Source organism: Astatotilapia calliptera, chromosome 7, assembly GCF_900246225.1.
Source record: "Astatotilapia calliptera chromosome 7, fAstCal1.2, whole genome shotgun sequence".
Classification (NCBI taxonomy): Eukaryota; Metazoa; Chordata; class Actinopteri; order Cichliformes; family Cichlidae; genus Astatotilapia; species Astatotilapia calliptera.
Window position 1 is genome coordinate 37,528,300 of NC_039308.1, and position 15,676 is coordinate 37,543,975.

A 15,676-nucleotide genomic window follows, 5' to 3' on the forward strand; every position below is an offset into this window, starting at 1 on the left:
GTGGGAAAAAGTAAACAAAGCTGGGGCATAGAAGCAGAACCGAGTCGTATGTGTGGAGGGACAGTAACTGTGTGTATATGTAAGCATTTAAACACTGCAGAGAGTAGAATTAACAGTATTGTAGAAATTCATTTCACCGAAACAATAACGTGGCGCACAGTGTGACGTCAAAAAATGTGCACACCTTTGACGCTGCGTTTTCTCAGTTTTCCTAGTCCACACATAAATGCAAAAATGGAGTTTTTAAAAATCTTCGTTTTCAGTGACCAAAATGCCGTTTACGTGTGGACGAAAGGTGCAAACGCATAGAAAAATCTGCGTTTTCAAAAATACCCGGGTACGTGTGGACGTAGCGCATGCACCAGTTCATTGTATTTCCAGACTTGCTTTCGGCACAATTTACAGTGCACGCTACTCTGTTTTTTGTCAGACTTGAAATAGCCGAAATACCTTCACACTACGGAACTTCTATGGCTCTTCCGTTCGACAATCTCTCCGGCCTTGGAACCATCATCTGTTTTCTCTTCGGTCACGCTCGGTTGATTTTTCTAGTCGGCACACTCATTTCCTCCATTACCCGGGCGGTACGGTGGCTGGCTGCTTCCCAAACAAATACACACGTGCGGCTTGGCACTTGTGCTGTACGTATCAAGTCACGTGACGTGACGCACCTTTTTTTTTTTTTTAAGAGGACAAGAGCGGCGAGGTCTATCGCGATAGTTTAATTTTTCTATCGAGAAAAAGTTCTATCGCAACACATATCGTTATCGTTCTATCGCCCAGCTCTACTCTCAATGCTTGCCTGGTAAAATGAGGATGGCAGGAGGGAGACTGTCCTTCTTCAGTTTTCTAAGAAAGTGAAGACGTTGTTGGGCTTTGTTCATGATGGTGGTGGTGTTCAGGTTCCAGGAGAGGTCATCTGATATGTGCACACCCAGGAACTTCACACTGTTGGCCATCTCAACAGCAGATCCGTTGATGTGCAGTGGGGTGTGAGTCGTTGAGCTCTTCCTGAAGTTAACAACCATTTCCTTGAGAGTTTGCTTGCTAAACATGATTGCGCCTGTGTGTTTGGCACGCCGTATACTGCTCTCTCGTATCTGTCTCATTTTATTGTTTTTAGCTAATCACTGGCACACAGCTTTGAAACCTCACCTGAGTTTTAGCTCTCAGTGGTTAAACACTGGACTTAATTCATTCAGGTTCTGTCTGTCGGGTCACATTTAGTTCGCTGTTTTATTTACAACTGAGCAAATCGGGTTGGCTCAGATTAAAGTTACGTAACTGCAGTTTTACTGAAGTTTAATGTCTCACTGGTACATGAACCAAGACTGGACCATTCATTTTTCTTTATTATCTGGTGTGATTTGGATTTTTAAACAGTGAATTAGGAGATTAAACTGACTTTTAATGTCTTTTTATACAAAGAGAAAAGAGAAGGTGTATTATCACCGAGAGGAGCAGAGCTTTCAACAGCATGTTCATCATAATGACTGCAACCTGTACAGAAATATTACATTATCTGTTTGTTAATAGTTATTCAACTGTATTATAAGGATCAGCTATCTGTTAGAATTTTCCGAGTTTACTAACAACGTAACAAATATATTCAAATAAACACATTTCTTATTTTGGAACTAATCTTTCAAGAAGTGAAAACAGTCTGTCCATCCTCTCCCCTGCTTCCTCCCTCTCCCTCCAGATCTCTTTTTCCTGCCTCATGGCCTGGAAGTTGCTCTCCGGGTTTAAAAGGGAGTTTTTCTGGATGAAGCTTGCAGCCATATGTTGTATTTGAGTTTTATTTTCTAGCTCAACACATGGCAAAATGTGAAAAAGTGAGAGGTGTGTTTAAAACATACTGAAAATAAGGAGGGAATTTCAAGTCCAGAAACAAAAACTAATAGATTAATTGTTGTGTTGTGCTGCTCTCTAACAACAGAGTCTGAAACAACCTTCCTGGAAAAACCAGGAAGGTTACTTAAACCTCTGATGCCATAAACACATTAACCTACAACTTTGCTATTGTTTAAGCAGTGAGGTCAGGTATCCAGGTGACCGTGTGCTCCAAAGAACAGCTTCAACCTGTTCACCCTGATCTGTGGAAGCCTTTGAGTGTTCAGGTCTGAAAAGACAAAACTGCTTGCACCTGTTTCAGATTTTCTGTTAAATCACATGACCCAGAGTCTCACCTAATCCTCCACCCTCCTCACTGATTCATGTCTGTTTCTCTGAGGAAAGAAAAATCAGCTATTGCAGACTAAAAACATCCTGTTCATATGTGCAAATCTACATTTGCTGTACAGGAAGTCGTGGTTTGTTCCCCGGTTGCTCTACTCTGTGTGTTTTAGTGTCCTTGGGTGAAATACTGAAACCCGAGTTCCCCCCAGTGCACCTACTGGAGGATGAGTGTGTGAATTTTAGGTCAAAACACTCTGAAATATAGAACTGTATGAATGGATTAATAAACCAATCAGTTTCTTTGTAAGAATTTAATAGCAACAGGTTGACCAAAGTGCTGTACAAAGTAAAAAAGTAAAACAAACACAGAAAAAACAAAAACAAAACAATTAAAAGCTAGGGAGTAAAGACGTGTTTTCAGACGGGATTTAAAAATGTTCAGTGTTGGAGAGATCTTAATTCGAAGAGGCACACCGTTCCAAAGTTTAGGTGCAGCAATCACAAAGGCCCGGTCTCCTCTGTGTTTCAGTCTGCTTCTAGGAAATAATCAGAAGCAACTGATCAGCTAACTTAAGAGTTCTGTTTGGAGTATTTTTAGTTAACAGATCAGAGAGGCACGAGGAGCTAATCCATTTAGAGACTTAAAAACAAGCAATAAAATCTTAAAATCAGTTCTAGAACGTACTGGAAGCCAGTGTGAACGAGCCAAGACTGGGAAATTATGGTCACGTTTACGTGTGCCTGTCAAGAGTCGGGCTGCAGCATTCTGAACAAGCTGAAGACGAGAGAGCAGAGCCTGGCTGAATGAGGTGTGCAGTGATAAACTGCTTTGCATGTTTAAGTAAAGGGTTAGTTCTTTATTCTGAATATAATCATACAAAACAATAAAACCACATTAATTATTCATCCATAATGCAAACACACATGCAGCCTCATAGCCTTCTTTCATTGCGGCTGAGTGATGCTGTGGACGCATGAATACATCAGTAATAAAAAAAGAGATTATAGTCAGTCGGTACAAGTATGTTTACTTGCATCACAGAACTATGGTTCATCCCTTGTGCCTTCACAGGTCTGGTTACAGTTTAAATTTTTTTCTTTAATTTGGCTTCATTAATTACTTTAATAATTACTTGTTTAACACTGTTAAACTATTCTGTATAGTGTCTTTAAGTGTCCACGAGATTTCACTAATACCCAGTGTCTGATTTTGTAAATAACACATATGCACCATACAGTGGGGCAAAAAAGTATTTAGTCAGCCACCGATTGTGCAAGTTCCCCCACTTAAAATGATGACAGAGGTCAGTAATTTGCACCAGAGGTACACTTCAACTGTGAGAGACAGAATGTGCAAAAAAAAATCCATGAATTCACATGGTAGGATTTGTAAAGAATTTATTCGTAAATTAGGGTGGAAAATAAGTATTTGGTCACCTCAAACATGGAAAATCTCTGGCTCTCACAGACCTGTAACGTCTTCTGTAAGAAGCTTTTCTGTCCCCCACTCGTTACCTGTATGAATGGCACCTGTTTGAACTCATCATCTGTATAAAAGACACCTGTCCACAGCCTCAAACAGTCAGACTCCAAACTCCGCCATGGCCAAGACCAAAGAGCTTTCGAAGGACACCAGGAAAAGTATTGTAGACCTGCACCAGACTGGGAAGAGTGAATCTACAATAGGCAAGCAGCTTGGTGTGAAAAAATCAACTGTGGGAGCAATCATCAGAAAATGGAAGACATACAAGACCACTGATAATCTCCCTCGATCTGGGGCTCCACGCAAGATCTCATCCCGTGGGGTCACAATGATCATGAGAACGGTGAGCAAAGATCCCAGAACCACACGGGGGGACCTGGTGAATGACCTGCAGAGAGCTGGGACCAAAGTAACAAAGGTCACCATCAGTAACACACTACAACGGCAGGGAATCAAATCCCGCAGTGCCAGACGTGTTCCGCTGCTGAAGCCAGTGCATGTCCAGGCCCGTCTGAAGTTTGCCAGAGAGCACATGGATGATACAGCAGAGGATTGGGAGAATGTCATGTGGTCAGATGAAACCAAAGTAGAACTTTTTGGTATAAACTCAACTCGTCGTGTTTGGAGGAAGAAGAATACTGAGTTGCATCCCAAGAACACCATACCTACTGTGAAGCATGGGGGTGGAAACATCATGCTATGGGGCTGTTTTTCTGCCAAGGGGACAGGACGACTGATCCGTGTTAAGGACAGGATGAATGGGGCCATGTATCGTGAGATTTTGAGCCAAAACCTCCTTCCATCAGTGAGAACTTTGACGATGAAACGAGGCTGGGTCTTCCAACATGACAATGATCCAAAACACACCGCCTGGGCAACAAAGGAGTGGCTCCGTAAGAAGCATTTGAAAGTCCTGGAGTGGCCTAGCCAGTCTCCAGACCTCAACCCCATAGAAAATCTGTGGCGGGAGTTGAAAGTCCGTGTTGCTCGGCGACAGCCCCAAAACATCACTGCTCTCGAGAAGATCTGCATGGAGGAATGGGCCAAAATACCAGCTACTGTGTGTGCAAACCTGGTAAAGACCTATAGTAAACGTTTGACCTCTGTTATTGCCAACAAAGGTTATGTTACAAAGTACTGAGTTGTATTTTTGTTATTGACCAAATACTTATTTTCCACCCTGATTTACCAATAAATTCTTTACAAATCCTACCATGTAGATTCATGGATTTTTTTTTCACATTCTGTCTCTCACAGTTGAAGTGTACCTCTGGTGCAAATTACTGACCTCTGTCATCATTTTAGGTGGGGGAACTTGCACAATCGGTGGCTGACTAAATACTTTTTTGCCCCACTGTATATACTTAACACATCACATATTTTTCGTTACTCTGTTTCTGCACACAGGTTCTTAAATTCTTGATGTTGCTTGGACACAATAGCCTAAGATCGTTTATCAGCAGGGGTTAAAGTGGGATTTGGTAGGTGGAGGAACCCTAAGATCAGGTGTAGCCGTGCAGCGTAGGAACAAGAATCACTTAGAAATAAGTCATATAGTAATTTGCAGGGATAGAACGAATCAACAGTCCCAACATTTAAAGATCACCAGCTGCAGCAGGAGAAACAGAGAGGACAAGTTTAAGGCAAATGTTAAAGAATTACTTTTATAAATGAAGAGTTAAAATATAACTCGTGGATCATCAGTGCTCAAATTCATGAATATGAATGAACTCTGATCATTTTTGTTTGTAACTGCTGTGTCTGACTCAGAGCAGGCTCATGAATATTATTTATGAACAAACATGAATATAAAATCAGATCAGATCAGTGCTGGTGGGGAAAATGAAATTCTCACAGATTTAATCACACACTCGTCCTGTTTTGAGGGCTTTGGGTTTTTGATTCGTGTTCATCTTTCTTGTTTTTATGATGACAGTGTTGTGATACTATTCTGTTCTTGGCTTTTGTGTTCAGTCATTATTAGAGACAAATTGTTGAAAAGAGCTACTTTTTACTGTCTTGAACTGTTTTACGTTTTCTAAAGTTTAGCTTATACCGAGAAAAAAAACAGATTTACCAACATATAGAAATAAAATGACCTTTGACCCTTAGTTGTACCGCTAAATCCTCTACTTCAAACACTTCATTCAATCGTGCAGAAAAAATAAAGAACAAAAAATTTAAATTTAAATATAAACTATTTGACCTGTATAATTATCATCTGTTTTCAGTATGGCTTCATGTCACATCTGAAGATCTTTTAAAAAAAGAGCATACAGAGGATGCAGTAAAAATAAAGTAAAAGGGGAAAAGGACACAGGATCCCTTTCCAAAAAGTTAATGACAAACAGTCTTTAGGTTCTCATACAATTCCTTCTTTTCTCCTCTCAGTGTTTTCTGTACTTCTTCAATCGTGTCTTCATCTGCCAGCCGATGAAGGAGAGGTCCACAGTAAAGCCTGACAAAGCAGAAAATCTCAGTTAAAGTTGATGAAGTGTGTTACACATCTGTGGAGCGCATCATTGGTCTGGTGTTTACCGGGCACACTGAGGTTCTGGTAGAGGGGAACACAGCAGCTGGTTCAGGTGGAGGCTCTGCCTCATGCAGCACAGCCATTGGCTGAAAGCATGAGCCACACGGGGCTGCCATTTCCTCCTGATAGCTGCATCCTTTAAAGCTTTCATCTTCCTCTCAAACTCGTCCTCTACAGACAAAATAAGACAAAGTTTCAGTGACACAGAACCAGAGACCAGCAGCAGTTTGTCTTCTTGTTCAGGCTGATGTGGAAGCATCAGTGCTGCTGCTGTCACACAAACTCTGACTACAGGATGTCTGACTACAGTCCATCTGCTGACTGCTTTCAGAGAGACTAACCTGCTGACAGCTGACTGTGAATAATAAACAGAATAATCAGATTTATGGAGCTGAAACTGTAGAAATTTCATCAGAATGGCAGAGCTGTCACAGGTGTTCCTAATAAAGTGACATGTAGCTAGGGCTGCTCAATTAATCGAATTTTAATCTCGATTACAATCTGGGCTTTCAACGATCATTAAAAATGACTGAGTCGATTATTAGCCCCTCCCTCGTGCTTTACTCTCGCGCTGCTCCCTGTGGCAAATCGAGCGCACCTCTCTGCATTTCGAACACGTGTCACAACAATTAATTAATCACTGATTATTGTTTATTGAATAGCGATGCCTCTTTTATGACAGCAGTCAGTTAGCAGCAGCTCATTAGCTTTCCTTTTATCACATGATGAGGTTTACCAACTAGTGGTCTAGATCAGAACCTCTTTCTCTGTTCATGACATCACTCACAGAGCAACCAATGAGAGTGAGGTGTTGTTGCGGCTTTTTGATGTTGGTTTATGGCTTCACTGCCATGAGATCACATAAAGTGGTGCATAATCTCTCCAACACCTTACCAGCGTTGTGTGAGATTGATGACGCCATCAGCCACACGGCTCCTGTTTGAAACAACGAGAGCATGATGATGTCACACAAACAGGAAGCTGAGGAGCAGCTGTTAGATGACCTGCTGTTCAGTCATTTAGAGCAGCGGTCTCCAACCTTTTTTGTGCCACGGACCGGTTTATGCCCGACAATATTTTCATGGACCGGCCTTTAAGGTGTCGCGGATAAATACAACAAAATAAAACTAGTACCGGTACCAGTAAATTTATTCATAACACACGTGAAAAGACCAAGGAAAACCGAGTAAACGATAAAAACAATAACAAAATAACGCTGAAAACCGATAAAAACCCTGAAAATCACACATTTCACACCTGAGCCTCAACTCTCGTGGCCCGGTACCAAACGACTCATGGACCGGTCCGAGGCCTGGGGGTTGGGGACCGTTGATTAAGAGGACCCGAGGGAAGCTCGGAAAGCTAAGCGGAAGTTATTTGGGACGACCGTGGCTCAGGGGGTTGGGAAGTGCATTTGTAACTGGAAGGTCGCCGGTTCGATCCCCGGGCTCTCTGTCCTGGTCGTTGTGTCCTTGGGCAAGACACTTTACCCTACTGCCTACTGGTGATGGCCAGAGGGGCCGATGGTGCGATATGGCAGCCTCGCTTCTGTCAGTCTGCCCCAGGGCAGCTGTGGCTACAACCGTAGCTTACCTCCACCAGTGTGTGAATGTGAGAGTGAATGAATAATGGCATTGTAAAGCGCTTTGGGTGCCTTGAAAAAGCGCTATATAAATCCAATCCATTATTATTTGGAGAGGAGAGTGACTGCTGCTGGTTGAAAAGAGAGGTAAAAAAAACTTCAGTGGTGTGGAAACATTATGGGTTCGCGGAGTCAGACGTGGATCAAGTAGACATAGTGTGTAAACTTTGCTACAGTGTCGTAGCTGCACCACAGAGCAACACTGCAAAGTTCACTAAACATAGATGTTTACATTTTTCATTTATTTTTTATATTGCAAACATTTGCACTGTTATCAGTATTTGCACACTATTTTATATTATTTTTTGACAATCTTCAAAGTCACTATTCAATACATTCTTATTGTTAAATAAATATCGTCAAATAATCGAGATCTCAATTTCAGTGAAAATAATCGTGATTATCATTTTTGCCATAATCGAGCAGCCCTACATGTAACTATGCATTTCATTGTAAATATCCATCATTGTATCAAGTAAGACTTACCTGGACCATGTTGGTCAAACACAAACCCCAACAGGAGGGCGTGGAGGCAGTGGACAGTTTCAGGTTTTGGGTGGTGTTGTAGCCTCTTGAACCAGAAAACAGTCACACAGACTGGCAGCTTCAGCTGGTCGGGGATGTTTCCTAAGTCTAAAGTCTGAACCTGCAGAGCTTCTTCAAACACTCTGCGACGCAAACCCTCAGGAGCCTGCACAGAGAGGTACCACACAGACAAGATGCTCACATGTACCACGGAAACACATCTATGACCTGTCAGAGTAATTAAACACATATTTCATGATTAACCTCAGTACCTTATGCAGATGCTCTAGTTGCAGTTGTTTCCCTATGGATGGGACACGTTTGTCTTTGATCTCTTCTCTATCCCTGTCATATTCAGTGCACATCTGACCTCCAGTTAACAGTCCATAGAAGTACTGTCTGATGGGGTAAGCAGCTGTGTAACTACTGCGCTGTGAAAAGTCCTCCACAAGAGCAGGCAGCATCATTGTCTTCTGATCCACAACACTTATGACGAAAGTGGTGATTTCTCCACGCTCAACTTTTTTACTCACCCATGTCGGCAACTCAAGACATTTTTTTTCTGGTTGAACATATTTTTGAATGGCGAGTTTGAAAGTTTGGTTTTCTTTTTTACCAACATGATTTAAAGCTTGACTCAGAGCACGTTCTCTCTTCTGCGAGTCATTCAAACCATGCAGATTCACTTTACTTAAAAACCTGAGTATACCATCCAGTCTTTTAATGCTGTACTCACCAGGTGAAGATGATTCATTTGCAAAGGTACCATTGTCTTTTAATCTTGAATAATCATTTCCTGCTATTGAAGCAAAGACTGGCATGAGAGCAGGGTCCAATTTAAAATGCTCACAAAACTTTGAACGTGTGTAGAGCTTAGCAGGAATTTTTTCATCCTCTTTGCTTTTCCACTCAAAGTTGTCAAGATGAAGGAAACCTTTGCACAAATCAAAGATGTAAAAATCCTTATCAATGGACAGCACAGCACATTGTTTCTGATTTGCAGCAGAAACAATTACAGGGTCTGCCTCTCCTAAACACTGTTCAAACATGATGTCTTTCTCCTTCAAGATTTCTATGAAGACATCTTTTACCAGAGGTGGTAAGACGTTACATCCTTGTGGTGCAGCGTCAGGCTCAGTCTCTGCTACTGTCTTTGCTTTTTCCAGTTTATGTTTTAGACGAGACACAAGATGTTCACGCTTCTCAGGCCCTGAGCCTCCATCCAGGAAGACGTACGGAGTGACTTCACAGTCCTGCAGAGTCTTAAAGAAGTTACAGACCTCATCTTTGAATCCAGGATAATCTCCTCCACAGCGCTGGTCCAGCTTTGGATCAGACGTATAATACAAAGAATAGTACAGAGCTGCACCATCAATGATGAGACCTGTTTTTTCTATGTTAACCTCTTCATAGAGACACAAATCATCTATCATTTTCTTTAAGGTTGAAACCTCCATGATTCCTTAAAGTGTTGTGAAGGTGAGTGGTGGTTATTGTGCTAATGCCTCTGTGTCTGCAGATATTTACACACCTGCTAGAACATCATACAGGTACACACCCACACTGACAAAACCAGTCACACCTGTTCTGACTAATCTAACATACCTATGTTACTCTTTGGTTTCATTTCTTTTATCTTCATGTCGTGGTCTTCTGTTTTATTTCATTTGATTTGATTTGATTTCAAGTAAACTCAGGTGCCCTGGCTTTTTGTGAAACAATTAATTGGTTCTCGACCCGTCAGAGCATTCACCCATACTTTTAAATGACAGAGTAAAAACGGTGTTAGTGATAAGTTAGACAGAATCATTACCTCGGACTGTCTTCTGATTATTGAGAGAAATAGAAGTGGAGATACTTCTGTTACAAATGCAATATTAATATAATATCAATAGATAATAATACAAATTTTATTTCAATGAATGTAATCACTCTGATCATCTTTTATGTAGAACATAAGCAAAGAAAAACACTGTACAGCTGTGGTCAGAAGATCTTAATAATAACCCCGAACCACCAAGGCTGCAAACAAGTCGACAGCTGAGCTACTAAGTTATACATGAAAAAACACTATTTTTTTTAAAAGAAAGATAGCGATGTAGAAATACACACGACTGTGTTTTCAGATAAAAGTAACAGTCACACAAAGAAAGGCAGAAATAGATGAGGAACAAACGGTGCTAAAAGAGAAAGTTATCATATTCATGAAGCTAAACTTAATAAATTGTGCGTTATTGATCAGTATTTACTCAGGTGTGGATTTACGCATTTGTAATATAGTCTTACATGTGTTTATATTGATTATTTGTGTGTGGATTGAAGCACGCATTTCCTGAAAAGTTACACACAAATCATTGTACACATTTGTGAGTCTAATTTTAAGCTTTTGGGTGATCCTTGAATGAATGTTTGGATGAAACACCCTCGCTTTCGCAGAGAATTCATTCCAACAGCATTTTGATTCTATAACTCCTCAATCACAATATCATGAGTCACAGGACATTCTGGACATTCATGGACACGCTTCATGCAAAATGCACCTTTTATTTGTATGGATGTGTGCAGGTATATGTATACGTATGTATATTTAGTGTACATGTAGTATAGACATGTACATGTGTATATTAATATTTACATATATCTATTACTTACATAGTAATAGTAGTAGTAGCATAGTTAAATTCATGTGAATCTCTGCTACACTTCATGTAACCTACCTGTGACCATGAAACCACCGACACTGTGCAGCAGTCACACACAGTTCTTTACTTTGAATCCATCACAGTACAGCAAACTAACCTGTTTATCCTGCATTACCTGCAGAGGATGTTCATGTAACCTTTAACACAGTTTACCTCAGTTCGTTTAGCAGCAGGTTTCACAATATGAAAAAGCCCAAGTCTCATGTATGCAATGTGTGATTTAAAAACATGAGCACTTACATGTAAGCTTTAACCCTTGGATGCACAACCTACCAATACCTACGCTCTTTCTTTTTGTGGGGTCAAAAATGACCCCAAATAAAATCTGTTTTTGCAATAAACTGGGTGTTATTCTTCAAAATCTTTAAAACAAAGAGTTGTAATATATTCATATTCCAGGTGTTCCTCATAAAACACATATATGACATGAGGCCATTTGCATTTTTACGTATTTTTTCATTAATTTTAAGAAATTGCAGTTTTTGTATCACTACCTAAGTCTTCACAAAAAATCAATGCTTTTTTGCAATAAACTAAAGACATTTCTCTCATTTTGGTTAAGATGATATATCTTGTTCAAACAAAAGAGTAATTTCATTTTTGACATGTACATTTTTTTATTTTCATTCACATTTTAGCACTTAGCAATCAATCAATCAGGCGTCAAAACATGTTTGTGTTCAGAACTACAAATTAAATGTCTTTTATCAATTTTTTTTTTTAATGTCTCAATTCCAACCCTCCTCCTTTATCCGGGCTTGGAGCAAGAAAAAAGTGACCCGAAATAGGCTCTCTGGTGAAGTTACTTTGTGTGTGTGTTTGCATTTATAAGTAGTTTTAAATCTTGTGATCCACAAAACATCATAACAGTAAAAGAAGAAGTGACTGCGTTACAGTCATTACGGGAGCAGCGGCTTCACTCATGCACGATTCATTTGGAGGTGTGAACGTCTTCTGCCCTGATAGCAGCTGGGGGAGGACTATCCTCCACCTGTGAGCGCTTTGGCACGGGTGAGGTGCCCACGGCAGCACCTGCTGCTTGTTGAGATTAAGAGTGATACACACTTTCACGTCAAAAAGTTGTCATAAATAAGTCTCCAATAACACCAGAAAAAGTCGCCAGATTTGTCGCTAGTCGCTTTTTAGAAAAATAAGTCGCTATGGGGGTCTGAAAACTCACTAAATATAGCGACAAAGTCGCTAAGTTGGCAACACAGGTCCTGGATCATTTGTAGGGCAAGGTCCACAGGGATCCTAGCTGGCCTTCGAGCAGCCATGTTTAGATCAGAGGTTCCCAAAGTGTGGGGCACCTAGATAAACACAAAGCAGGAGATGAAACATCGCCAAATATGTTTCCAAACCAACTTCATTCCAAGCCAAAGACTAGAAAATATGATGAAGCTTGATTGAACTGCTCCAGTAGGAGAAACTTAAGTTATTTTACTTTTCCTTTCTTGTTATTTTTCCTTGCTTTTGTGCAGACATGGTACCTGCACAATCGTTTTGTGTTGTGTTTATTTATTGATTATTGAACATCAGCTCCAGTAGCCCTTCTTAAGTCTAACGATCGAGGCAACTGATAATCGCACAATATCTAGCTTAATACCTGGTTTCTATGAATTCATTAGCACTTCATCAGTGTTACATGAGGTTATAGTCTGAGAAGCAGTGCCAAGACAAAAGGTATTGATATTTATGCAAACAAAAAGAGAAAATAAAATGTCTTTATCTTAAATAATATTTTCTTTTTTCCTGCTAATGTGCCCGGTAAACTCTGTAACATTGTTCATGGTGTTACATGTGATTTCTGTGTCATAAATCTTTTACATGTTGGTTAAACTGCAATAAAAATGATGGGGCACATAAGGATGTTGAGTAACTTGAACTCAATAGTATAATGTGGACTCATAAAAATATTAATCCTTGATGATATTAGTGAACAAAAAAACCTCCAAAATCATATTTTCAAATTTGTTGTCCATAACGCAGTTGAAAAATAACAAATTCGAATGATAATTTAAATTTTATTTTGTTTTTTATTCCAACATTTTATATCCCACTACGTTTTTCTGACCAATCCCAAAACAAAATAGAAAACATTCTTTTAAAACAATTTATTACTTAGACTGTAAATTAGTATTTACAAACTCATAAAGCATAAAACTCCTAACAACATGTCTCCTGTACTTGATGAGGTACGGGCTACAGCATGGAGATTCTGTTAGGGGTTCCGAAAGAGACTCAGGCGCAGGCCAGGGTTTCCTTTTAAGCGAAGAACAGTGCGTTTATTTACAGTGAACACAATCACCAAGTGGCTATGTACAATGTGCAGGGGAAACGGGTCCGGGTCGCCAGGGTCCGTGGGAAACAGGGTTAGGGGAAAAGGTGCTCCACACTTTCTGTACAAAAGGCTCCTCCTCAGTCACTCCTCTCAGAATCCGGTTCCAAAAACGATCTAAACACAAAAGGTCGGGTTAGCGGGATAATAACAAAGGGCTTTCAAGATACAGGTTGGCAGATACACAAGTTTGACTGACGCTGATAGTTCAACGATCCAGCGAAGACTAGTGCAGACTCGCCATCTAAGTAGTGCAGTAATCAGCTGGGATCAGCAGCCGGTGTGGTGATGAGCAGGTGTGTGGGCCAGCAGCGGGAGCCCGCAGTGAGCATCGCCGTGGCGAGAGAGAGAGAGAGAGGGTGAGAGAGAGAGGGCGAGAGAGAGAGAGAGAGAGCAAACAAACCACAAACATATTGCCCAATAGAGGATTGACCAGCAGGGCACAGGGACCATGACAGTACCCCCCCCTCAACGGGAGCCCCCCGGCGACCCACCAGGCTTACCAGGATGAGACAGATGGAAGGCCCGCAGCATACGCTTGTCCAGAACAGCGGCCCGCGGAACCCAGGACCGCTCCTCAATGCCATAGCCCTCCCAGTCCACAAGGTACTGGAAGCCACGCCCGCGGCGGCGAGAGTCCATAATCCGCGTGATGGAATAGGCGGGCAAGCCGTCCACAAGCCGGGCGGGCGGAAGGGGCCCGGAAGGAGGGCACAGGGGGCTATTCTGTACAGGTTTGATTTGGGAGACGTGGAACACATTGTGAATCCTCATGTTGCGGGGCAGCCGGAGTTTCAGAGAGACGGGGTTGATCAGTGCCGAAACCTCAAAGGGACCAATGAAGTTTGGGTTGAGCTTCTTGGACTCAGTCCTGAGAGGAACAAAGCGCGTGGACAGCCATACCTTTTGTCCCACGCTGTATGCTGGAGCTGGTGTGCGGCGGCGATCTGCGGTCTGTTTGGTTCGGTCCTTTGTGCGCAGCAACGCCGTCCGTGCGGCCCGCCAAGCTCGTCGGCACCTCCGTAGATGGGCCTGGACAGATGGCACAGAATGCTCACCCTCGACAGAGGGGAAGAGAGGCGGCTGGAAACCCAGTGAGACCTCGAAGGGAGACAGACCAGTAGCGGAGGAAGTCAGACTGTTGTGGGCGTACTCAATCCAGGGTAGTTCATCACTCCAGATGGACTGGTTGGAGGACGCTGTGCACCGCAACATTGCCTCGAGCTCCTGGTTAGCTCGCTCACACTGACCGTTGCTTTGGGGATGGTAACCGGAGGTCAGACTGACCTTTGCTCCTAATGAGGAGCAGAATTCCTTCCAGACGCCAGACGTGAACTGGGGGCCTCTGTCAGACACAATGTCTTCCGGGATCCCATGCAAACGAAACACATGACGGGTAAGCAGTCGTGCGGTCTCCATGGCCGTGGGAAGCTTGGGTAGAGCTATGAAGTGGGCAGCTTTAGAAAAACGGTCCACGACGGTAAGTATGACAGTGTTGCCTGCTGATTGCGGCAGTCCGGTTACAAAGTCCAAAGCTATATGGGACCACGGCCTGGACGGAGTCGGCAGGGGATTGAGCTGTCCAGCGGGCGGCTGATGAGATGGTTTATTCCGGGCACAGGTCGCGCAGGCGGAGACGTACTCCCGAGCGTCTTTAGTCAGAGAGGGCCACCAGAAGTAGCGCTGGAGGAAGTTGATAGTGCGGTGGACCCCTGGGTGGCACGTAAAGCGGGCAGTGTGGGCCCATTGAAGCACTTGAGAACGTACTGATTGAGGGACGTAGAGCCGTTGGGCTGGCCCACCTCCTGGATCCGGTTCCAACACCTGAGCCTCCCGAATGGCTGCTTCGATCCCCCAGGAGATGGCGCCCACGACACAGGTGGCGGGGAGAACGGGAGCGGGCTCAGTGGTGTCCTCCGAGACTGAGAACTGACGGGACAGGGCATCGGGTTTGACATTCCGGGAACCGGGTCTGTAAGAGATGGAGAAGTGGAAACGGGTGAAAAACAGTGCCCACCTGGCCTGTCGAGCGTTGAGCCTCTTAGCTGATTGTAGGTATGCCAGGTTCTTGTGGTCTGTCCAGACGAGGAAAGGCTGAGCCGTGCCCTCCAACCAGTGCCGCCACTCCTCCAGGGCTAGTTTTATCGCCAGCAGTTCCCGATCCCCGACGTCATAGTTTCTCTCTGCAGGGGACAGACGGCGGGAGAAGAAGGCACAAGGGTGGAGCTTACCGTCCTTCCGTTGCGACAGAACCGCTCCAACCCCTGAGTCGGAC

The 15,676-nt window shown here is 42.7% G+C and overlaps 1 protein-coding gene and 1 long non-coding RNA gene across 2 annotated transcripts; both read right to left on the bottom strand.

Moving 5' to 3' along the window:
• Positions 1-4,990: 4,990 nt before the first annotated feature.
• Positions 4,991-9,837, bottom strand: LOC113026148 (protein asteroid homolog 1-like). The gene is made up of 4 exons (XM_026174612.1): positions 8,634-9,837; positions 8,323-8,527; positions 6,200-6,365; positions 4,991-6,119 (listed from the first exon to the last, which is right to left on the bottom strand). Exons 1-4 carry the CDS (start codon positions 9,816-9,818, stop codon positions 5,999-6,001), a joined length of 1,677 nt encoding a protein of 558 aa, XP_026030397.1. The 5' UTR covers positions 9,819-9,837; the 3' UTR covers positions 4,991-5,998.
• Positions 9,838-13,321: 3,484 nt separating this feature from the next.
• Positions 13,322-13,630, bottom strand: LOC113026153 (uncharacterized). Its single transcript, XR_003272882.1, has 2 exons — positions 13,601-13,630; positions 13,322-13,518 (listed from the first exon to the last, which is right to left on the bottom strand). It is a non-coding gene; the product is annotated as an uncharacterized LOC113026153 (long non-coding RNA).
• Positions 13,631-15,676: the final 2,046 nt, after the last annotated feature.

Bases quoted from the DNA above. Each gene is read 5' to 3' on its own strand.
- LOC113026148 (XM_026174612.1), bottom strand. From the start codon at position 9,818: ATGGAGGTTTCAACCTTAAAGAAAATGATAGATGATTTGTGTCTCTAT. The intron at 8,528-8,633 runs GTACTGAGGTTA...CTCTCTGTGCAG, and splicing joins AACTAGAGCATCTGCATAAG to GCTCCTGAGGGTTTGCGTCG. The intron at 6,366-8,322 runs GTAAGTCTTACT...TTTTGTCTGTAG, and splicing joins GTTTGACCAACATGGTCCAG to AGGACGAGTTTGAGAGGAAG.